General features: G+C 35.7%; 2 protein-coding genes across 4 annotated transcripts; one reads left to right on the top strand and one right to left on the bottom strand.

The window, feature by feature from the left end:
* Positions 1-579: 579 nt before the first annotated feature.
* On the bottom strand, positions 580-14,481 carry LOC110102854 (putative methyltransferase At1g22800, mitochondrial). 3 transcript variants are annotated; one of them, XM_028693274.1, is made up of 11 exons: positions 14,252-14,481; positions 14,025-14,105; positions 8,278-8,356; positions 7,796-7,937; positions 7,632-7,701; positions 7,475-7,543; positions 7,297-7,344; positions 2,773-2,860; positions 1,815-1,879; positions 1,404-1,493; positions 580-790 (listed from the first exon to the last, which is right to left on the bottom strand). In XM_028693274.1, the coding sequence occupies exons 1-11, from the start codon at positions 14,444-14,446 to the stop codon at positions 671-673; spliced, it is 1,047 nt and encodes a 348-aa protein (XP_028549107.1). In that variant the 5' UTR covers positions 14,447-14,481; the 3' UTR covers positions 580-670. The 3 variants fall into 3 exon arrangements, with proteins under 3 accessions (XP_028549107.1, XP_020687000.1, XP_020687001.1); XM_020831341.2 differs by having other exon boundaries at positions 7,297-7,375; positions 7,479-7,543; XM_020831342.2 differs by having other exon boundaries at positions 7,297-7,366; positions 7,479-7,543.
* A 7,301-nt stretch (positions 14,482-21,782) lies between these two features.
* Positions 21,783-23,985, top strand: LOC110102855 (glucuronoxylan 4-O-methyltransferase 3-like). The gene has a single exon (XM_020831343.2). It carries the CDS (start codon positions 22,290-22,292, stop codon positions 23,097-23,099), a length of 810 nt encoding a protein of 269 aa, XP_020687002.1. The 5' UTR covers positions 21,783-22,289; the 3' UTR covers positions 23,100-23,985.
* The last annotated feature ends 183 nt before the right edge of the window (positions 23,986-24,168 follow it).

Genomic DNA, 24,168 nt, shown 5'->3' with positions numbered 1-24,168 from the left:
GCGCTGAGCAAATAAAATATGAAAGTTACTAAAATAAACATTACAATGAGAAAGAGATTTATATCATTAATTTATTTTAAAATAAATACTACATAAAATTTAATTAATATTTAAATATTATGCAATAGAAAAATCCCAATCAAACTTAAGGGAACATTCTATAAGATGGTGGTGAGACCTACAATGCTCTATGGTGCCGAATGTTGGCCATTAAAAGAGAAGCATAATACCAAGTTAAATGTTGCAGAGACGAGGATGCTTAGGTGGATGAGTGGCTTAACCCTTAGAGATAAGATACAAAATGAGCATATACGTAAAAAGGTTGGAATAGCTCCAATGGAAGATAAGATTAGTAAAAGTCACCTTAGATGGTTTGGTCATATTAAATGTAGGCCTTCCGATGACCCAATTAGGAAAGTTGAAGTATTAGATTTGACTTATGTTAAGAAAGATAGAGGTAGACCTAAAAATACTTGGTCAAAAAATATTTAAAATGATCTTTCTTTATTAGATTTAAATGAGAATTTGACTTTTAACCAGACACAATGGCGAAAAATGATTCATGTAGCCGACCCCACGTAGTGCGTCAAAGGCTTGATGTTGTTGTTTGTTGTATTAAATTAATATTTAAAGAATAAAAAAAAAATCCACACGAGAAGCATTGCTCTGCTCAACTAACTTCGTTGCTACGAAAATGGTTTTGAATATCTTCGAATGAGATTGTTGCTGAGCCTCTAGACTTTGATTTCTGCTGAGAGGGGTGTTCTTTCCATCCAGTCATGTATATAACCTTATCAAGAAAATCATAAAATCATTAGCAAAGCATTTAGCCTTCGTGGCTATATATGATTTCAATATTCAAGTGAGATTTAGGTTTTGCTTGAGACGGTTTTTTTTTTTTTTTTGTTTTTTGAAACGGTTTTCTAGTACAAAAAATTTCTAATTCAAAAAAATTTTATACTAGAAAGCTGTTTTAGAAAGCAGCAAAAAAATTATCACAAGGCTTTATTTGCAACAGTTTTCCTACTGATTTTTAAAACAAATTTTTTGATATAAACATTTTTTGAGCTGAAATTTTTTGTACTAAAAAATTACTTTAAAGCCGTCACAAACAAAACTTTAGTCAAGTAGCCCCTTCAAATATGGAGAAATTATTACATATAGTCACCGAACTGTTTAGAGATGAAACAGGATGTGTCACGTCACTTGATACACAGACGTGGTACACAACAAAATCGTGACGTGACGCGTCCTGATTCGCCTCCGGACGGCGTCCGGTGGCCGCACATAATAATTTCTCTCAATGTGGGGGTAAATTTCAACAAAGCAGAGCTGATTTTAATGAAATATTTTTAATTCTTAGATTTTGACTTCTGATACAAAAAAAAAAATAATACCTTTACCTGAAAAGTTGCTGGAATTTTCCCATCCTCTGCTGCAAACATCGATTCATAAACAGCAGCAGTAGCGAGAGCAGTGTCCCTTTTCAGAATCTAAAGCACCATAAGATCTTCATTTTTAGAATACCAAAAAAACAAACAAGATGATATAAAGAGAAATACAAAATACATAAAAAAAACTATGTTACTTTCGTGAAAATAGGCGTGATTATTACGTGCGGAGTCCGGATCCAGATAACCGTTTGATTTTGTGATTGTGAATAATAAAAGCACAGTGGTGAACAGTAAATGTGCTTTTACTCCGCTTTTACTATTCACAGTCACACAATCGAACGGTTCTTTGAATCTGAACTCCACACGTAGTAATCTCTCTAAAAAGATCCTATTATGAGGAAAACAAACAAAAGAACTCACATTACTTCTCTGCAATAGTGCATTAGTCTCACCCATTGTGCGCAAATGTTCAATAAGCTCCAAAGCTATATGAAGATAAAAAAAAAGCTATATCAAGAAAGAGTTGAATAAATGAAGATAGTACAGAATAAAGCCACAGTAAATTTCATTTGCTTGTTGATTTCTATGATGAGAGGGTCTGTTCAAAGATATAACCATTATATCTGTCTGGTTCAGCCTGGTTTTAAGCAAAGACGGCTTTGAATGTATGTCGAACTGGTCAATGGATTGATTCACAAATGAGTAGGCTTGAACGGCCCGTTCAATCTGGTTTTTTAAATCCTACTTAAAAGCGTAAAAATTTACACTAAAAAGAAACATTCATGTATGCGTCGGACTTTATATGACAAAAGTACAACAACAACGACATCAAGCCTTTGTCACACTATATGGGGTCGGCTACATGAATCCTTTTTCTCCATTGTGTCCTGTTATAAGTCAAATTCTCGTTTAAATCTAATAAAAAAGGATCATTTTTAATATTTTCTAAATAAGTCTTTTTAGGTCTATCTCTACCTTTCTTAACACAAGTCAAATCTAATACCTATACTTTTCTAACCGGGTCATCAGAAGGCCGCCGTTTTATGTGACCAAACCATCTAAGTACGTAGAGTTTAATTTCTTCAATTCACTGGAATTCTGTGGAGCATTTCCTATGATATATTTAGTTTTTGGGCAGGGAACAAATACAATTATATGTAGGATATGTCAAATATCAATTGGTTATATCAAATCAACTTGATATCTTCTAATGCAAGCAATTGGCAATATCTGGTTTGATTAAAACATTAACCAAACGCCTATATTATTCCTAACAAAACTGGCAAGAACATGCTCTTTGAGAGAAGTAGGTAATTTCCCAAGTATAATGCAAACTGCAATCACTAATCCAGCTAGGCTATTCTATGAAGAAGCTGACCACTATCATATCTGACAGTATATTCATCAACATCAACCCCAGGAAGAGCGAAACCTGCTCTTGTGAGAAGATTTCCAGCATCCCGGACCTGAAAACACAAGATGGATTGCTATTATAATCTGTTGGTTACAAAAGTAACCTAAGATATTAAGTCTGGAAAAGCTAATGTGACCGTGCGTACAGGTATTTTCCTAACTAAATTGCCATGGAATAAATTTGTAGAAACTACCATTCAATTAATCAACTGTTATACGCACAGATGGTTAAGCATGAAATTTTCTGCAAAATTGAAAGCTATGGTTTGAAAGTCGTACAAACACAAAATAAGAAAGAGAAAATGCAGCAAAATAAAAGAAACATTAGGATTTAACTTGAAAAATTTTGAAACCAGTAAAAAACTACAGAGCCACACCACACCAAGAAATTCATTATGAAAATTGGGAGAAATTTATACATATCTCTTTATCTCTCTCTCCACTTATGCACAATTCTCACATATGAACAAACAAGGAAACCCACTAAAAACCACAGAGGGCAACCTTTCATTAAAAACAAGAAAAACAACTGCCCAGCCCGCCTCTCAGCGCCACGACACTCCACTCTCCGCCTAACAGTGCCGCAGCACCGAGGTCCGGAGCACCACAGTACTAGGGTTTTGAGCGTCGCAATGCTCCGCTCTCTATATTTTCCAAGCAAACCTACAGTGCCACAACACTGTATAGCGCTATGGTACACAGCGCTGCAGCGATGTACAATTGTACTAGAAAAAAAAGTGTGTGCAAAGCAACACCTGAACCCAAGCAGGGGAGGACCTCCTACAATCCCCGACGAGCTCAACCGATAGAACTGAAGTCCAAGGCAACAATACAACCTGATTGATTGACACAATCAAATTCCACACAACACTAACAAGCTACCACTACAACCACAAAGCAACATTATCATAATTTCAGCCTCCTTACACACATGCATTAAAGAAATCAGAAGTGATATGACCCATGTTGATGTCATTGAGAACTTGCCCATAGTGCAACCAAACAGTGAGTGCATCACATGCCGGTAAAAATTAAGGATTGCATCATGAAGAATTATTAGGAGTAGAGTGTCTATGGGTGCACAGAATAGTAGTAAAATTTATTTTCAAAATTTGTTATTAGAGGGGCAAGCGTCAAGAATTCATTGTTTGGTTTTTTTGAGATAGTTAAAACATGCATCTCCACTTGACTCTCCTAGAATTTAAGCATGCCCAATCCACAGCGTCCCTGCCTCGCCCTCCCGAACAAGTTAACTGTGATAGCTTGACAAAGGAGTTCATAGATATTATGCCATTCAAACCCATATGAATCACAATCCCATGTATCTTGGTGGAAACCCAAAGATTTGGATTCATAAAATTGAACGCCACTATGAGTTTCATAGTTATCCGACGAGGATAAGCTTACCCTCACTTTGTTCCATATAAATGGATTGATCAAAGAATGCGATTTATGGCTATCTAAGATAAAAAGTTTAACCTCTTGGCCTGATGTCCTCAACACTTTTCGAAATATATTTGGACCATACAAATGTTGCATCTCAATAGTGAGCTTGCCAAGTTGTTGCTAATATTCATGATAGCAAACTATCAACAGAAGTTCAAGAAACTCCCGAAACAAATTATATATATTGATGAACTGTTCCTACAGAGATGTTTAAATCAGGATTGAAGCCTACATTACGAAAAGAACTGCACGTTCAAAGACCAAAAACCCTCGATCACACTATTGAATTAGCTAAACTTATTGATGATAACTTCAAGATGACTAACTACATCCACCATAAAACATGCCTTTCTATCTTCCAAAATCAAGGAGTCTTCCGTCTTTGCTTTCCAATCATGTTCGGCCATTTTCATTGAAAACCCATTTATCCATAAAAAAATTGTTCCCAGCTAAGATTATTGAAAGACAAGAAAAAGTTTATGCTTCAATTATGAGGAAAAGTTCCACTATTCAGTATTTGTAAGAGCAAGATGCTCTTCATGTCATAATATCTATAAGAGCAAAATCCACAAAAAAATAGGAAAACTCGCCTGTTTTGTAAAAGGTGAACAAAACTCTCACTATCAGAGCAACCTAAGATCAACGCACGTGCGAGACAGACGACCAACTCCACATGTTTCATATTAAAGGTTTTCTTGTCCAACATCTAGGAGCTCGTCGACAGTGGTGCTACTCATAATTTTATTCAAGAAAAACTTATCAAATTCCTACATCTTCTAATCAAATCTATGACGCCATTCCAAGTTCTCATCAGTAATGGGGATAAACTCACCTGCACCAACAAATGTTCTAAGCTCTCCCTTCATGGTGGACAAGGCCAACACTTCCACCTTGACTTCTACATCATAACCATTCAAGGTGCCAATATTTTTCTTGGCGTCCAATGGATACAACAATTGCATATGTAATAATAAACTACTCTTCCTTTACTCTGAGTTCTCGCATTTACAATAGATTGTATTTCTCCAAGGCCAAAAACCACTCTACCATGAGCTATAAATCAGCCAATTCATCAAATTATCCACCCAAGGTTCAAATGCTTCCTGTTTTCACCTCTTCATTTATTTAACTCCAATACCTAAGTCGTCACCATTATTTTCTTTGATGAAACAATCTTTTATTTTCTGCAAGACAGCGCCTTCCAGCTCCAAATGCTCCTTCGGCCAACTCAAAATTGAGTACTTGGGTCAAGTAGTCTCCACTGATGGAACCTCCCAAAACCTCCAAGATTGACGCCATCCTCCAATGGCTAGCTCCTATTAGTCCCCTCCAATTGATACTAATTATCACAGTATCTTGGGATAATATTAACATCAATCACCTACCACCATCCAAAGGTAAAGTCAACAGCCTTGTCGTCATGACCAGTCAACCAAACAAGCTTATTACACGCCATTGCCACCTTAGTTCACTGATCAAATAATTGCCACTCTATTCATAGCTGATGATAGTTGACACATAGGTCTTTAAAAGATTGCCACCTTAATCAAGGATTGAACTTTTATGAGTAGTTTATGGAGAGCGTTCTTCAAAGAGATGAGCACTGCACTTCACCACAACACAACTAACCACCCAGAATCCAATTACAAAACTGAAATAACACATTGAGGTCATGAACAATACTTGTGATGGTGTGACATGGAGAATCCTTAGACCTATACCAAATCTTTTCCATGTGTTGAATACTCTAACAATACATACCTTCACACCTCTAAATCAGATCCATCATACTTGGAAAAGTACAACCATATCATCAAATTTCATTATGTGATTGTCACTACTCCAAACTCACATTCATTATTTTAGCTCACTGAAGGTTTTAGAAAGCATCAGTCCTATCGCTTAGGTTGAAGTTGCCTCCACAATTGCGAGTTCACCCATTACTGCACATCTCCCTCCTCAAACCCTACACTAAAAATACTCATTTTCATAGCTCGAACCTCCTACAAGACGCATGATTAAACCATGTGGCTGTCCATCCAACAGCCATAATAACTCTCAACAAGCTCTACAAGATGGTACCCCATAGCATCAATACCTTCCATAGTGGCTTGGAATGCCGTAGGAGGATGCAACTTGGCTCATTGCAAATGACTTGTGCATAGCATACATAGACTTTGACCTTGAGGACAAGGCCATTCTTCCAAGATACTAGGGAAGAATTGATAGGCCCATGTCAACATCATTGAGAACTCATTTATTGCGCAACCAAACCACGAACATCCAAGACTGGAATGGATGTGCAAGTAAATCATAAGGATTACATTATGAAGAAAAATCAGGAGTTGGGTGTCTTGGGTGCATAAACTACCAATAGAATTTATTTTCTAAATTTTGTGATAGTAGGATACTTGTCATGTCTTGCTCAAAGGAAATGATGCCAGCATATTATGGAGGAAAAGGGTAGTATTTGCTCATTTCCATCACTTCAAGAAATAAAGAAAACCATTGACCCTTTTTTGAATATCTCTTTCCTTGCACTGTTTCCTCGCTATGTGTTTGTCGTCCGTCCTTAATTCCCATTCAATTCAGGAGCCTCTAGCGTGCTCGAACAATTTATCAAAAAAAAAAAAAAAAAAAACACGGTAGAAATACAATAGATTTATATGAAATTTGTATAATTGGTTTTGCTTTCCCTTTATCATAGAACTTAATTAATGACAGACGCATTTATGACCTTAAGAACATAAAGTATTAGGACACTTCGGATTTGTATTACTAGTGGGACATGCAACTGACCAAAAAGGATTTAAAACCTGCCTGAACTAGTTGGTATTAGGCTAATAACGATGGAGGTTGTACATACAACCAAGCACTGGGTTTTACGCATGTTATCAAATAGGAAAATTGATATACAAATTGAAAATGATTCTATAATTCCAGAAGACATCAATGCTTCAACTGTTAAAATGCAAAGAAAAAGATAAAACCCAAAAAAATCAAAATGGCTACACAAAATTAAGTATTGTTTAAAGGGGCATACTTGCGCTAAAGGTGACATTCGAGGGCTGATGCCTCCCTCACGTTCCAACTGAGCAATAGTGCAAGCCATTCTAAGCTCTCTAATCAAGAAGTTGCAATTACCAAGTCAAAGAAATAAAAGCAAACAAGAATTTGCACATGCTTAACAAACACATAGTTTCTCAATTCATAGAATCTACCAACTTCAAAGTTTCTCCTCCTAGTATAGCTGCAAGAAATAGACCATCAGGCTTTAGTGCCAGTCGACACTGCCAAAATGGAAGCAAATTTCAGCTCCAGTTGTGAATTAATATTCACAAGGCAAACAAAAAATAATGGTGACTGGAAAGAGCAAACCTGTATCATGGCTCCAGGAAGATCATTTGTCCAATGAAGTCCTAGACAACTGACCACCAATTCTAAGGAACTGCAAGCAAACAAGGGATAGAAAATGAGACTCCCAAGACTAAACCACAATGCAATTTGTAGCAAGGTATCCAGAAAGACATTAATCAGTATACTTCTCTTTAATGGGAAGGAACTCTTCATCTCCAACCATGTATAATGTCTCAAGGTTATTACTAACATAATTCTGCTCTGTATTCTTCAAATGCTTAACCATGTCAAGGGACATGTCCATCATGATCAGCTTTTCAATACCACCTGAAAACAAGAGCAGAAATTTTGGAATTGAATTCTCTACCCAAAGTTTTATTATCCTCAATCCTTCTGCAGAGTAAGTAACCATCCATTAGAAAGCATGCACAAATAATACTTCAGATTGAGATAAGAAAAGCTTAGGGAAAAAGATTAACTATTGCAGTCATCCATATTTCAATCAGCATTAGTTACTAGATATAAGTATGGCTTTGGGAAATAAGGAGCTGCAAATTTGGATCAACAGGGGATTCACCACAGGATTATGAGAGCACCAATGATTAGAGTCTAACTCTTTAATTAGTAAAGAATAACCCAAATAGAAGTAGGTAGACAAAGAACTCACCACGACCTCGTATGAGGCGTCGGATGGCCTCTGAGGAACCCCCCAAGCATAGTGCAGTAGAAAATGTCTTTTTACAATCCTGTGAAGTAAAATGCCATCAAGAAATTTTCTCTATGAAAATGAAATATTTCAAAAATGCTTAGAAGGTAACAATTCCTTCACATGGTTGACTTATATTTAATAGAATCATGTATCTTTGTCCTAGATCACCCAATTTTTTCAAGAGAAGGAAAAATAGAAGAATAAATGAGAAAAGGATCATATAGTTGGATACAAAGTTATCCGTGGTTGAAAAAATAAGAGAAAAAAGAAAGAGAACACAAAGTGAGAAATTTTGAGGTTTCACTGATTGAAAAAATACATGACTTGAACAAATGATTCAATATGCCTAGCTCATCATCTAGCCCTTTATTTATAAGCTTGGTTAAAATATAGTGTTACAAGAAAGGCTACACAAATAAAATTATCTCGCAAGACTTGCAAAATGATTATCATAAAATGAACCTAGCTAACCTATTACTTTCGATTACATAGAGAATACATGTTAAATTACAAGTAAACAAGAAATTCACTGAAAGTCGCATGTCAATTTCACTGTCTCGTCAAGTCTGGCAAGTTGCATTGACGATTTTGAGTAATTAGCTCTAGAAAATTGAGTGACTTTGATTGTTCAAACCTTAGGATGAGTGTGACGCTTGAATAGAAAGTTTTGGCCAACTTGAATTTTGTGGTGTTTTTTACTCACGGACGACATCAACAAGTTGATCTTTTTAACATGGCAAACTTGCCCTAAATTTGGTCCACATTGTTTAGCAATGATGGTCCAACTTGCAGTGATATTGGCTTAAGGGTTATTTGGGTGTACATTTACTTCTCAAATTCTCTTCTCCTTGAAGATATCGCAAAAGAATAATAGAGTAAAGCATTCTACAATGATGAGCTAGCACTTTCATTGTGATCACTAAAATGAATCTGAAAGCTTTTCATATAAATGAGTGTCAAGAGATGACGATACAACAACAACAACAACAACATCAAGAGATGACGATAAATACACAAAATAAAGATCATTTGATTCAAGTTAAAATATTGTTCAATAGAAATGTTGATAATGCTGCGGAGGAAATATAAGGAGTGAGAGGGTCACAAGACTATGGAAGAGTTTTTTCTTCACCTCCATTGAAGGATAAAAGAGATGAGATTGAGAAAAGAGAAAAGAGTTAAGTCATTGTTGAGTTGCTCACTATAAGTGATATGCTTAGGACAAGTCTCCTAAAAAAAATATGCCAGTCATGATTCTTCCTTGCAACTTGATCTTGCATGAAAATAACAAAAAAATCATCTAGTGATACTGTCATTGTTCCTAGGGGTGTCAAAATGAGTTGACGGGTCGAGTTAGGGTTTGATCCAAAATTAATCAGACCCGAATTTAGTAAACACGAACCAAACCTGCTAGCAACCTGATGATCCGAACTCGATCCAAATCCAATAACTTATTTTAATTAAAAAAAGTTATAACTTATTAACTATAAAGTTTATGATATTTGATAATAAACAAGAAGATTATAAACACAAGTAGAAAAATTTAAAGAAAAAAGATATTAAACAGATCAAAAATAGATTGGCGAGTCGACTTGAACTTGAATTTTTTTTGTCAGATTGGAGGACCGGGTCTTTTCTTGATGCCCCTAATTACTCCCACTCAATTGCCAATATCTAAAGCTAAGTGAGTTGTCAATTTATCAAAGCCATTAGCCACCCACTGAGGAAGGCGATGAATATGATGATGCCACTACTAGCTCAAGGGAAAGAGAAAAGAAGTCTATTTTGAGAATAAATGATAAATTTGAAGTCATCGTGAAAACTTTTGATCCAATCAAAGACATTGAGTTTGGTTTGATGTTTCCTTGGCGATCAAGCAAGGATTAAGTGGTTTAAAGAACACAGTCATCCTTATGAAGAGGAATATTAGTTCTTCTCAAATTAGTCAATTTGCAGGTGGGTTGAGTTCTTACTTTTCATCGATTATTCATGGATCAATCACTAGAGATATCATTTTTTGTTCCATTGTCCAATTGTTGTTAGGCTGAGCTATGCCATTGCTTGATGCCGGGTTTGAGAACATGATGACATCTTTTAGTTATCCTCCTCCATGTTGATTAATTTTCCTTGCAAACGAGAAGATAGAAATTTTATTAGGCACAATCAATTTTATTTTTTTGTGCTTGTTTTTTCTTTGTGTAATCTCTTTTTTAAATTATTTGTTAGAATTTTTATTTTTTCGGAAATGATCATTATCGTTGATTTGACCTCTGATGATATGATTAGGATAATTTTTATTTTCTCATATTTTAAGTCACTTTAAATCTACATGCAATCAAATATAATCATTTGAAATGCTTCCTTGAATGATGTCGATTTGTATCTGAACTAGTGGAACTCTGACTTTCATGATCTTATCAATGAATAGGCCCTCAATAGTTCATTCGTTATTTGACATTCTCTCACTTCAATTGCTATACAACTATTACTCTCAGGTCTCAATTGACTATGGTAAAGGTTTTCATGAGTTGCTCGGAATACTTTGGCAAAGAGGATTAGGGAGTTCAAATAGGTAGTGAGAAGAATAATTGCAATTCATTATGTCAAGAGTTCAAGTCCAACAATAAGTTCGTTGTGCAAATTCCTAAGACAGGCAAGTTCCTAAATTTGCTGAAGGATGACGAGCTATGCTTCAATTAGGACCAATTTTGATGTGGTTTGTGACACCCTTTCTTCCTAAAGGTAGCTTAGGTCTTAGGATATTTTAACTTGGTACCAACATAGGTGATACTAAATTACTTTGCCAACATGATTACTTTTAGGGGCATTTACATACATACAACTTTATATCATGCTATTTACATGTCTAATACCTAAAACTTTAATATTTCATACCTTGGGTGGTAGGCATGAAATATTAAAGTTTTGGGTGTTAGATATGTAAATAGCATGATATAAAGTAGTATGTAAATCCCCCTTTATTGTTTACCTGAAAATGTAGAGATGGAAGAGGATTTTAAATTTATTTTGCTTGATGTTTACAATATAAGCCTTTAAAGAAGGCATTGCTCCTTTTTTTTTAAGCATAAAAATATGCAAGGCTCAAATTGGATAAAGAAACACTTTTTTGTTAAGTCTATTGGATAAAGTTGCAATAGGACCAATATAATCTTGAATTCTCAAGTGCCAAGTTCGCGACATCACATCTTTCAAAAGAAAAGGTTGAGTTCTACATGAATCTGGAAGAGCCTCAACTTAATTGTATACAATAACACTTTCAAGTCTTCTATCAATGCCCCAATTATGCTTAGACAACCTTCTCATGGCATGTATCAAGTAAGTTCTTTTTTCTTTATTGAATAGCCGTTACCCTTATAAAATTTTAATTATACTTAGTTGATTCTTTTTTATATCATTTAGTTTTTAAAATCTTTGGCGAGACCCCTCTTTTGTCTGATTTGGATCACTTATATAAGGTCAACTTAAATGATTTTTATTGATAATATCCAAGAGGAGATCGGTCAACTCCCCTTCTCAAAAGAAGAGGCAAGTAGTTTTGAGTGACTAAGAGGAGGCTGAGAAGAGCGAAGTTGGATCGAATTCATGCCAATATGCTTCAAGTGAGGTGCCTTACAGTTCTTCTCTGATTCTCGTTGTGCCTCTACGAGCAATCACTCTAGAGAAGTTAGCTCGTGAGCCAAGTGGATCACTGAAAGGAAAGGATAAAGTCATTTATTCCCATCCTTTGAGATGCTTTGAGAGGAGTTGCAAAAGTGACAAGGAAAGAAAGCCATTCATTGGAACAAGAGAGATCGATTCGTGGTTTATGTTAGCATGGACCCTCTTCTTCCTAGCATAAACTAACTTTAGCGACTTTTGATCTCAACCCTTTTCAGAGTATGTGCCCAATTACTTGGAGAAGTTGTTGTTGAATGACTTACAAATGTTTCTTATCGGGAGACTTGTATTGAATATTCAAATTTATTTGAAACTAGCCCTGCTCCAACCTTATCCATAATAATGCTAAAGATTATTAAAGAGACTTCTATGTAGCTGCAAAATGGATAACTAATTACCATTTGAACCCATCAAAGGAGGATATACTCCTATACATAAGACAGTAGTATCACCTAAGTGGCAACTCCTTAAAAGTAATAATAAACATTCAACAAATCATGGATTCATTGGCATTCAAAAATGAAGTCACCGACATGAAATAAGAATGTGATCAGTGAATTTATATTTTTCTTGCACAAATTCAAAGGTGGGATCTTAAATTTTGCTATAGATTAGGCCCTAAAAATCTCTCAGCAAAATCATTATTTAACTGTAGTTTGCAATTCTCAGTCCTCCAAGGTTGATGTGTTTCGTCATTGCTTTTTGAAAGATAGATCAAGCCAATTGCTAGAGTCAAAATTAGTGTTTGTAGACTTGGTGGTTATCGTTATTGAAATTAAAGATATATCTTAAAAAAATTCCAACATGTGGAGTGGTTCTAGGAGCACGCTTAAAGAGTCATTGAATCATCTTTCTTATTCTTCCCCAATCTAGTTGAGTCATTTATTAGTAATGAAGCATTGCTATTTCATTTCAACTAATCTCTCATTGTCATCTTGTTGTTCCAAGCTTGGTTTCTAATTCTTCACATCTATCCATGCTCATCTCACTTTAGAGTATGGTAGATCCAAAATAATCCATAAAAAACATTAAAATCTTACTAGTAGGATGGTTAGAAAACAAGAGAAAAGATGAGAAAGGAAGAATTCTAAGTGAGAAATTATGGGATTTTATTAAATTATTAAAAGTACAAAATTTGAACAAATGATTTGATGTGTCTGGTTCACTCTGACCCCATTTAAAGACTCCGTTCGAAGTGCAATGCTATCAAAAAGGCTACATAAGTGAAATTACGTTGCAAGGGTTAATAAATGTTTTTCATAAAATGAACCTAGCTAACACGTAGCTATTTAGTTACATGGAGAATACATGTTGAATATTAAGAAAGGGATGAATCTATGTGAAGATGTCGGTCGACTTCACCATAACTCACTAAGCTCTCCTGAATTACATTGATGGCTTTAAGTGACTAGCTTTAGTGAATTAGTCAATTTTGCTTAGTTTGAACCTTAGGCCAAGCACACTTTAATAGACAGGTTTGGCCTACTTGAATTTAGTGGCAAGTTCGCTATATTTTTTACGACTTCGATCAGTTAATAATTATGACCTGGATGAGTAGACCTGAATCTGGTCCACGTTGTTCAGAGATGACAATCCAAACTATCACTAAAACTAGCAGATGCGCAAAATTAATTTTTTTTTTTAATGTAGCATATGAGCTATTTGGGTATACCCATATGATATCACTAAACGGAATCCAGTAAAACTAAAAAATGTATCTTTTCAAGAAATTCAGCGGTCAATAAAGATCCATGTAAGCCAAATGAAGTAAACGGGCTTTGCAGATGAAACACATAAATATTCAAGAGAAGGGAAGCAGCACAATATCAGACTATAACTGCTGGAATTTCTTCCCTGTCGAAACTAGTCTGACAGGGAAAACAGGAGAGGAAGTTCCTATATGAACAGCAGCCTGCATGACTAAACCTAAGGACATGCTCCAGTGGATTAAACACACAGATAAAACCTTAGATGCATAACCAATGAAAAGAGGGAAAAAGTTCAAATTTTGAGTGAAATCAGATAACCTCCAGTCGATCAAGAAGGTTTTCCGCTACAGAGTCCACGAAATCGTTCTTTCCCCCCATCAACCACGCAGCTCTATCCCTCTGCATATCCATTGATCACTCACTTAAACAGAATATAACAAAGGCGAAAAGAGAAAGAGATGAAATATAGATAGGAGGAGAGAGAGAGAGAGAGAGAGAGAGAGAGAGAGAGAGAGAGAGAGATGAAGGGGAGAAAAAAGTCAGACATGCTTGCGCTTGAGATCACGATCAAAGATCTTGACCCGAGAGCTCAGAACACCATCAGCCTCGGTGCAGAAGGAGGCCAAACCAGCTATGGCGAAAGAGAAAGCCGTGATTGCAGCAGCGGGGGAAGGAAAGAGGCGGGAGTGCTTTCCGGATGCCCATTCACCAGCGATCACTCTCGCTGCGCTCACAGCCATGCGTCGTCACTCCGGCTACGGGTTTAGGAACTTTTATTACATCCGGTGCAAGGACGTAGAGGAACTTCCCGTCGGAGTCAAATTTTGTCAAAAAAAACTCCGTATTTTCTGGGTATAACTAGGTATTATTTGATAATAACGATGAATACCGCTTTTTGAAGATCAAAATTGAGTTATACCGAGCTATATCGAAAAATATCGAGCTGTACCGAGTTTTTTCTAGGAAAACTCGGTACAACTTTTGTATAACTCGGTATTGCTCAAGATAGCTCGAAATAACTCGGTATTAGGTCTTCATATGATGTTATTCCTCGTTATTATTTGATATTGCTCGGTGTTTACTCGGTACAACTCGGTATTTGGCGGGAATTTGCCTCCGACCGGACGTTCCTCTGCGTCCGGTCGGAGGACGTAATAATTGTTTCGGGTTTAGGGGCTGTTTATACAAGATTTAAGTAGGATTTGACAGCACGATTTGAGTTAAATCTTGCGAAATGTTTAAAAAAAAAAGCAGCTTAAAATTTTTGACAAGTTTAACTTTCCTTCTTATGAATTTCTTTTTTTTTTTTTTGAAATTTGAGGGACTCGTATATTTTATTATCATAATGAATAATTACAATACAACAACAACAACATCAAGCCTTTGTCCCACTACGTCGGGTCGGCTAAATGAATCCTTTTTCGTCATTGTGTTCGGTTAAAAGTCAAATTCTAATTTAAATCTAATAAAGAAATATCATTTCTAATATTTCATAACCATGTCTTTTTAGATCTACCTCTACCTTTCTTAACATAAGTCAAATTTAATACCTCAACTTTTCTAACCGGGTCATCGGAAGGCCTTCGTTTAATGTGACCAAAACATCTAAGGCGACTCTCTCTAATCTTATCTTCTAATGGATATACTTCAACCTTTTCACGTATATGCTCATTTCGTATCCTATCTCTAAGGGTAAAGCATGGTCATGTGGATGTGTGGCACCCCCCTTTTTCCCTTTGTTCTCTCCCAGACTCTACCCTTACTACAAGGTAGGGCAAGGAGGGGATTCCCCCTACTTTTTCATCCTTTAATGATCTTTTACTTGTTCTCTTTACCCTTTTTTATTTGTCACATTTGATCAATGCCAACACATGTGTTCACCCTATTGGGGGAAATTTATTGATCTTAAAATCCTTAAACCCTTGGGTCAAGGGGTTGACTTGATAAAATTGACAAAGCTAGGCCCCAAGACCCCTCCCATTCAATTCAGTGGGTTAAACCCAATCTATTGAGCCTAGGCCCAGGCTTTGAGTCAACCTGGTTGACCAGGTCAACTTGGTTTAACCCAAATTAGCCCAAACTCCTTTTCTTGGTTCAAATCTCATCCACTTCTTCTCAAGCTCAACTCTTTCCTCCCTTAGACTCAATGGGTCAGACGCAACCCATTGGGCCCAAACCTATGCCCTGGGTCAACCTGGTTGACCCATTAAGCACTATTGGGTTAATTCAAGTTCTAATCCAATCAAAACTATTCTTAGACTCAAATCCTTCATCCTTTGGACCTATTTGATTAGGTTGACCAGGTCAACCATTAACTTGGTCAACCTAAGCCTTAAATAGGTCAAATTACTTAGTTATTTAATTATTATTTAAATAATTAATATGCTAATTATTTTGAATTTTAAAATTTATTTTTTGAAATTATTTTGAAATCTCCTTGAGTGGCCAATAGATCTCCCATCTATTTACTTGTTTATTTACATTGAACTATTTTAAATTACATTATTTATTTAAAATTTATTTATTTAGTATATGTATTTAAAACTTATATATATTTTAAATTTCCTTAGCTTTGGCGATCCACTTCGTTTAATTTTAAATATAAGTTGTGCTTTTGAATACCATTTATGAGAATGTGGATTAGTGGATAATTCGATTTCAATCATTCACTAATCACATCGTTAAGCATGTTTACCTTTCTTTTATCATCCTTTACATGCATAGGACGCATGAGCACTTAGCTTAGGCCCTCCTAGATCTTAGAATTGGTGTGTTAACTTTTTTTTTATGCATTCCCTTCATGTTATCCTAAGAGTAGGTCTTGAACATGTTATATAAAACTACTTAACATAGCGACACCCTAATGATAAGAATTAAAGACAAGTCTAGTAAACTTAGAAAAATTATAGGAGCTAGGATAGATCCCCGATTGATATGAACTTTACACATTTAAACTTAGCAATATCCTAAACCTCCCAAAATTTTCTATAAATTTTTTACGATTCTTTAAACCCCTTAATTAACAAACCCTAATTTTAAACTTTAATTAGTCCCAATTAATGACCCGCCTAGCGAACATAGAAAAATTATAGGAGCTAGGATAGATCCCCGATTGATATGAAAATTTCAAAACTTAAACTTAGTGACATTTTAAATCTCTCAGAATTTTTTAAGAATTTTTAGGACCCTTTAGACCCCTTAATTAACAAACACTAATCCAACCCGTAATTAGGCCCCGATAACTTCAGAAAATTATAATAAATTCATTTTAACTCAAAAAATTACCTATAATAGCTCAAACTCTCCAAAATTTAATCCTTAACCTTAGATTATTAGGGACTTTTAGTTGGACCTTAATTTAAGCCTTAATTCAACCTTAATTAAAATTCACTTTTTTGCCTTAATTAAATAATTAAAAATTCCTAATTTTCCCCAAGCACTTGGGAACATCTTCTTGGGTCATTTCTGACCTTTGGGAGTGATTCCAATCAGTTTGAATTTAATTTGAATCAAAACCACCAAAATACCTTAATTAATCTTTTTTTTTAATAATTCATTAATTGACTTAAACTTCTAAAATTGATATCTTTGCCAAGAGAACTCCAAATTTAGCAAACCCAAAGCCTAACTACTCCTCTTAAGGCCTAATATTTAATTAAAATACTAGAACTCCTAAACCTAGCCCATTTTCCATAGTGATCTTTTGTACCTTCTTAGCCTAGCGTATAAAAGGACCATGGACCTTCCACAATTGGCTAATACAATTTAAACTTCCAATATGATTACCCTAACCATTAAAATAAACCAATAAAATAAATTAATTTAAATGGATCCCAATCCATTAATACTTAAACCTTAATTAAATTTCCTTTTCTAGCCTTCAACCAACACTAATATAAAATAACTTGAACTAACTACCCTGCATAGGACCTATCCAAAGCCACACTAGCCTACTACACACACATAGAACTATTTGTTAGGGCACCACTTCTAGCTCTAAGATTAGGGCCGATGTTTACTTTTTCTGCTTTTTTGTACTGTGATACTCTTGTATGCGGCACGAGTGCTGATTGATTGCTCTTGTTTATTGAGATTAATATGATGTTTATTTCATTATTATGCTTTTTATGCTTTGCTTATGATTGATGTGTGCGTTAGACTGCCCATGGGCTATGGCTGCTTTGATACTAATTCAGTCTTATATAGGTGGTTACGCTTATGCAGCGCTAAAAAAGGGGCAATAATAATTAAAGCTTTAATACTAACGTTATTTTCTACATATGCTCCAAAGACTACTTAGCCCCCCTTTAAAATTAAAAAGAGCGTGACGAAGTGTGTTTTCTTTTTCTATATGATATAAACTGCTTGTGTTGTATATTATAAACTGCTTGCGATAATTTTTATTAGGATAACCATGCAAGAGTTTGAGTATAGAATTTTTCTTTTTATAATATAATGTAATTTGATGTAATTGAGTTGTGAAAGTCTAATATTTCAAACACTTGGTTCCCAAAGAGAATAAGAAAGGCTTTTTATAAGGAATTTTTTAGTCATTTGGGTACCTTTTTTGGAGGACGAATTATACGGAGCCTGAAGGAGACGATCCAAAGGGAGATGATCCAGAGAAGGACGATCCACTCGAAGATGGAGACTTGAAGACAAAATGCCTGGCTTTTAAGACTTACGTTATTTATTAGGATTGGAATCCAGGTTGTTGTTGGTGGAGCCTGGCCACCATTACTTTTCTGCAAACCCTATGTTGTATTTATACAACACTTGTTGTGGACTTTAAACTTTTCTGTGTTTTTCTGGATTTATAATGATGTGTTTATTTTGTGTATGCATTAGAAATTACCTACTCTTTCAAGGTTTCTTTCTTGTATATCTATGACCTGATTTTTGTTAGGCTCTTTAGGATAAAAAATATATTTTTCTACCATAATTAAATTCTAAAACTTTAAGAATTAAATAACATAGAAACTTAATGAGCTAGGGAACTGTCAGAATCATCCGGGATCACATGCATATTAAATGCGTTCTTCTCTCTCATTCTAATAAGACACCTCCCCACTTGCGGGTTGAGTCCGGATAAACTAGCCTATGAGGATGAAGTGCCGGACTTGAGGAGGCCCAGTCTTTTTCTAAAAATTATTTTTATATAAGCCTATTTTTAAAATCTGAAGCATATCGTCTGATTTAAACCTTTCAAACTAGCATGCATTACTTAAGAAATTAATTTAATTGTATTAGCTCTAGGAGCATTCATCCTATATAAGTCTAGAGCAAATTATGAAACTTTCTAGATGTCGATCCTATTTTCAAGAACTAATCTATCTACCTATCTTTCATAAAGATTGGATATTATAGATTTTATGCGCTTAGGTGGTTAGCTGGCATCCCTTTCTAGGCAGGATATAAGCCCAAGTGCATTAGCTAGGATACGGGTGTTAGTGTTGGGTAAAACACTAAGCCCACCTTAGATCTAGGATTCGAGGCTACTACATTGGGTGTTTACATTGGGTGTTTTGTAGTATGCCTAAATAGTGGGTAAGTTCATTTTCTTCAGGGACTATAAATCCTGTTTATCTGCATCACATAGATGACGCCCCTTTCATCTTTTCCCTCTATATACCATGAGTGATTTATTTTTCCTTTCTCCACTTTCTTCTTAATGCCTTAGTCCCTCCGGATGTCAGTGTGAGCCATGCATGTTGCCTAAGCCACTTTGAAATATTTTCTTCCCTTTGAGTAGGACTTCTTAGTCCCCTTTTGTACACCAATCCCCTTTTAGGAAAGAATAATATCGGATCCTTAATCGAGAGTTTTCTCGGGCCCTAGGCTTGAGATTTAATTAATCACGGGAGCTTGCGCCCTTGGGAAACGAAACTCCATTATCAAATAAATCCACTCGAGCTGATGTGTCGGGTGGGGGAAATCCGTTGTTTTGATCAGGTCATATATATTACTACCCATCGGAGTGCGCTAGAGAGAGCCGTTATTCTCAATGGTTAGTCGTATGTACGATCTAATCTTCCCTTCCATTGGCCCATTTGCGAGGAGCACGGAGGCCTGCGATTGTTTCTATCCCTCGGGGTGGTGCGATCGTATACCCTCTGCACTCTGTTGCCAGCGGTGTCCTTTTGGAGGTCCACAAAAAGTGAGCAACAGTTAGAGGGATATGTATGTTGGACCTTTAATTAGGTGAAGAGAACAAAATTCATATATCAAGGTTGATGACTGTTAGGAGAATATTAATTGTTGGGTTAAGTGCCTGGTTTTGAAGGGGAGAGAGATGTTAAGAATGAGGATGATAAAGTAAGACTCAAATTAATGTCTCAATAAATGAAAAAATATTTCTCATATAATAATATGGCATTACAAATAGCTATATTGAGCCTTTAAATTAATATTGTTAGGGGGTAGGTCATTGATTTGCTTGATGCGTGTATGTAATTTGAATCCTAATAACAAGACAATAGCGGCATGATAGTAAGTGTTTAGAGCAAAGAACAATAAACTTTGTATATCATGACTGAATATGTTACATGTTAATCATGTCACATCGCTCCAATCATAAACCACATAATACAGCCTTTTTGTCTCCCCATTCTAATTAACAAAAACAAAATTAAGGAAGGGAGTTAAATGTATCCAAGAACAAAAGTTAGTCGAGATTTTGATGAGTTGATCTACTACCACAAGTATCCACATTTTACTCACAATCTTAAAATATACCATTTGGGTTCTATCAGCAAAGAGCCAAATTGGAGAGCTTAATCCATGAAAGAGATGGCTTCCTTGGAAGATTTAAAATCAGACAATCATATTCTAAATATTAAATTGGCCATTAATAAATTAAGGATCACAAAATTATGCATTCTCATATTATTTCATACAAGGAAAGAGAAAAACAATAAAACCTCGTTAAGAGGTAGGAGATCCATGATACCTTTGTCAGCTGCCAAGTGATACATAAAAAAGGCGTCTTTCTTATAACATGACCACCAACACCATTCACTAATCCTTAGCTCTATAATCAACTTCATTATAGGAGAACAAGTCCCCATCCTTCAAGTTATCAACAAAATTCTAATCAAAGCCCTTGCAGTTAGAGTATGGTTTGGTGAGGAAGCCTTTCTAACTAAGCTGAGCAGATGTTGTGGGTGAGTGAATTGAAGGGGTTAATGATTCTCATCAAACTAGATAGAAGGGTGATAGCCTAATATCAACTAAGGTGCCAATCTTGTTAGGGTCACTCAAGATTGTGTTATGTAGAAGGTGAAGACATTAGGACCGGAGAAAGATAAGGATGACAAATAATACCAATTAAAAGTAATTTATGTAGGGTTTATAGAGAGACTTCTCTAATCTCTGAGGGAGGAGGTGAAGGAGGTGAAACAGGCATGCCCTCCAGTCTCAGCCGGATTTAAGTTAGTAGGGAAAAATGCTTCTAGTCCAAGAGTGGTGCAGAGCAATGGAGGTGGGGGAATAAAGCAATATTATGAAGTTCTGGAGTCTTGGATATTAGATTAAGATTTCTTTTGAATAGTTTTTTTAATGATTTCTACGACAGTTTTTTAGCACAATTTTTTTTTTGAAAATAACAAAAAAAAATAGTGGCAAAAGCTGTATCAAACGAAGCCTAAATATGCTTACACATCCCCTGTCATTTCTTTCACTGGCTATTAGTAAGAACCTAAATTTAAGCCCATTTAAAGCTTTGAAGCAATGCCAAATGGTAAACATTCGACATGATAAAATGCTTATATGGTTGATTTGTTGTCATCATTACCGGAAATAAATGAATTCCTTACTTGTGAGCCTTTTGGTCATATTATTTCATTTTATGCTCCATTATTGCAAGATACTACTAGTTATGTGTCATGACAACTAATTATAAAGAACTGCAAAACATTTCTATCAAGTCGTAAGATAGATATTTCTATTTACAAATCAACAATCAAACCACTATAATTTTTTTTCCAATAACAATAAGAAGAAACAAAAAAGCCATATTTTTTTTACAAGGCTAATTATTTCTCAGGAAATAAATAATCATTTCATCAACTTCTTGGCTGAATGGTGCTATCTCTCTTCTAATGAAGAGTTTAGATGTTCAAATCTCACCTAAAAAAGCAAATGATGTTGAACCGTCTGGTAGTTCTGGAATATGCCTGTACAAATTTTTTTGCTTGAACTACAAAGAGTAACTTGTTTGGCAATTGAATTTTGCTCAAATTATATTGTAATCTGGTTTTTTTCCTTACACTGTACATAACATGCTCTACGCTGAGCTTTATTGCAGGTTTTCCAACCTAAATTAAACCCAGCACTGCAACAGGAAGAAGATAAATACCAGACAGGAATCAGCAGAAGCATATCAACTCTTCACAAATATTTTATTTTCGTTTATTAAGCATAGCAACCAAACATGAGGTGCAGTGTCAATATCAATCCTCCAACTACTTGGCTGCTTCTTAAAGAAAAAGCCAGATCAAAACCAACTAACCATTTCCATCTTCCCATTTTATTCCATAAGACTACCACGAGCACTGCATTCTGATCTCACAAACCAAGCTAAAAATGAGGCACAAAGTCCATGCCTCCTTCAACCTGAAGCACCTCCTGCTAGGTTTGTTCATTGTAGTTCTACTCATCATCATACTAAGAACAAACTCATCATTAAAAGCTTTACCTCCAACTTCAACAATGCACACATGTACTAAAATCTCTCCTTCTCTGGCCAACACCATCATTCACTACTCCACCTCAAACATCACACCGCAACAAACCTTCAGTGAAATCTCCGTCGCCGCCGGTATACTGGCAAAGAGATCCCCCTGCAACTTCTTGGTATTTGGCTTGGGCCATGACAGCCCAATGTGGAGCTCGCTTAACCATGGCGGCCGCACTGTCTTCCTGGAGGAAGACAAGGCATGGATGGAGAAAATCAGAGAAAAGTTCCCTGACCTGGAATCATATCATGCAACATACAAATCCAAGGTGAGGGATGCAGATGAGCTACTTGAATTGAGGAGCAAGGAGTGTACTGAGGTGGGTGATGTAAGATATTCAAAATGTCAGCTAGCGCTGACAGATCTGCCCAGTGTGTTCTATGAGGTAGAGTGGGATCTGATCATGGTGGATGCACCAACTGGTTACTTTACTGATGCTCCAGGGAGAATGGGGGCAATATATACAGCAGGAATGGTGGCAAGAGCAAGGATGGTAGGAGAAACAGATGTGTTTGTTCATGATATTGATAGAACTGTGGAAGATAAGTTCTCAAAAACTTACTTGTGTGAGGGATACATGAAGGAAGAAGAGGGAAGGCTGAGACACTTCACCATTCCAAGTCACAGGAGCACCATGGGTTTGCCTTTCTGCCCTTAAATGTTGGGGTGATTCCTTAGTTTTGTCAGAATAACGCAGCATATGAGGATTTTGTGACATCTGTGCTCATACTTCTGTTTATCATTCTTGTTTTGTTGAGGTGTTATTATGATATTTGTATGGATTTTTTTATTACTTAGTTTTATAGTTACATTTCAGCACTTATGAGGATTAGATAATAATTCCAAAATGTTTCTATTAGGTTTATATATAAATATAAGACATTAGGATGGCATTGTCATTAGGTGATTTTATTTTGTTAGGATTTTATTGATTTTAGATTGAAACATTGGGAATTAAGGAAATAAAAGAGGTGGCTTATCTTTAGTTAACAGTAGTTGAACAAGCATTGTGAATAAGATTTGAATTCAAAGTCCTACACATTTCTTACCTTGAAGGATACTTTAACAGCCAATATTAACCTTTTTATTTGTTCTCCAGCCTTACAGGGAGGATGCTTGCCTGATGTAGAAATCCTTTCTAGCCTTTGTTCAGTCTGTGGTGTTCTTTTTGGGGGAATTTATATAGGCACCCCAAAATACTTTATATTTGTATATAGAATAATCAAATCTTTAGATTATGTAAAAATATTACTAATATTGACCTATTTAAAATAAAACACATTTTTATGCCTATGCTTTGATGTGTTTTTGACACTGAAGGCATATATAAGTAAATATAAGGATTTATGTAATTATTTGGTTACCTGAAAAATGAATGCAATGTAAAAAGAATATTTTGAATTTATCTGGATGAGTGTAAAAGAAATGTATGTGATTACTTCTTTTGTTTGATTTGATGTAAAATAGATGTAATGTACATTGAAAAAGGTAGTGCTTGGTGACCGATATTGATAGCAGTGGTGGCCAAGAGTGAGCAATGGTGATGGTGGCCGGCAGCGAGCGGCTACAATGGTGGCCGGAGGCAAGCGACAGGCAACCAGCCAGCGTTGGTGGCTGGCAGTGGTACTGATTGGCGATGGCGGTTGGCAATGGTAGCTGGAGGTGGCGGTCAGCTGTGGTGGCCAATGGCGGTTGAGCGGTCAAGCCGTGTCAATTGCAATGAATTT

This window comes from Dendrobium catenatum, unplaced genomic scaffold, assembly GCF_001605985.2.
Source record: "Dendrobium catenatum unplaced genomic scaffold, ASM160598v2 fragScaff_scaffold_249, whole genome shotgun sequence".
In the NCBI taxonomy this organism is placed as follows: domain Eukaryota; kingdom Viridiplantae; phylum Streptophyta; class Magnoliopsida; order Asparagales; family Orchidaceae; genus Dendrobium; species Dendrobium catenatum.
The sequence above is the reverse complement of the archived record's forward strand: the minus strand, read 5'-3'. Positions and strand labels throughout refer to the sequence as shown.

Coding starts and splice junctions, on each gene's coding strand:
- LOC110102854 (XM_020831341.2), bottom strand. CDS start 14,446: ATGGCTGTGAGCGCAGCGAGAGTGATCGCTGGTGAATGGGCATCCGGA. Junction 1,880..2,772: donor TACTGTCAGATATGATAGTG/GTCAGCTTCTTC, acceptor ATCTTCATATAG/CTTTGGAGCTTATTGAACAT. Junction 791..1,403: donor AAATTCCAGCAACTTTTCAG/GTAAAGGTATTA, acceptor TTTCTTGATAAG/GTTATATACATGACTGGATG.
- LOC110102855 (XM_020831343.2), top strand. CDS start 22,290: ATGAGGCACAAAGTCCATGCCTCCTTCAACCTGAAGCACCTCCTGCTA.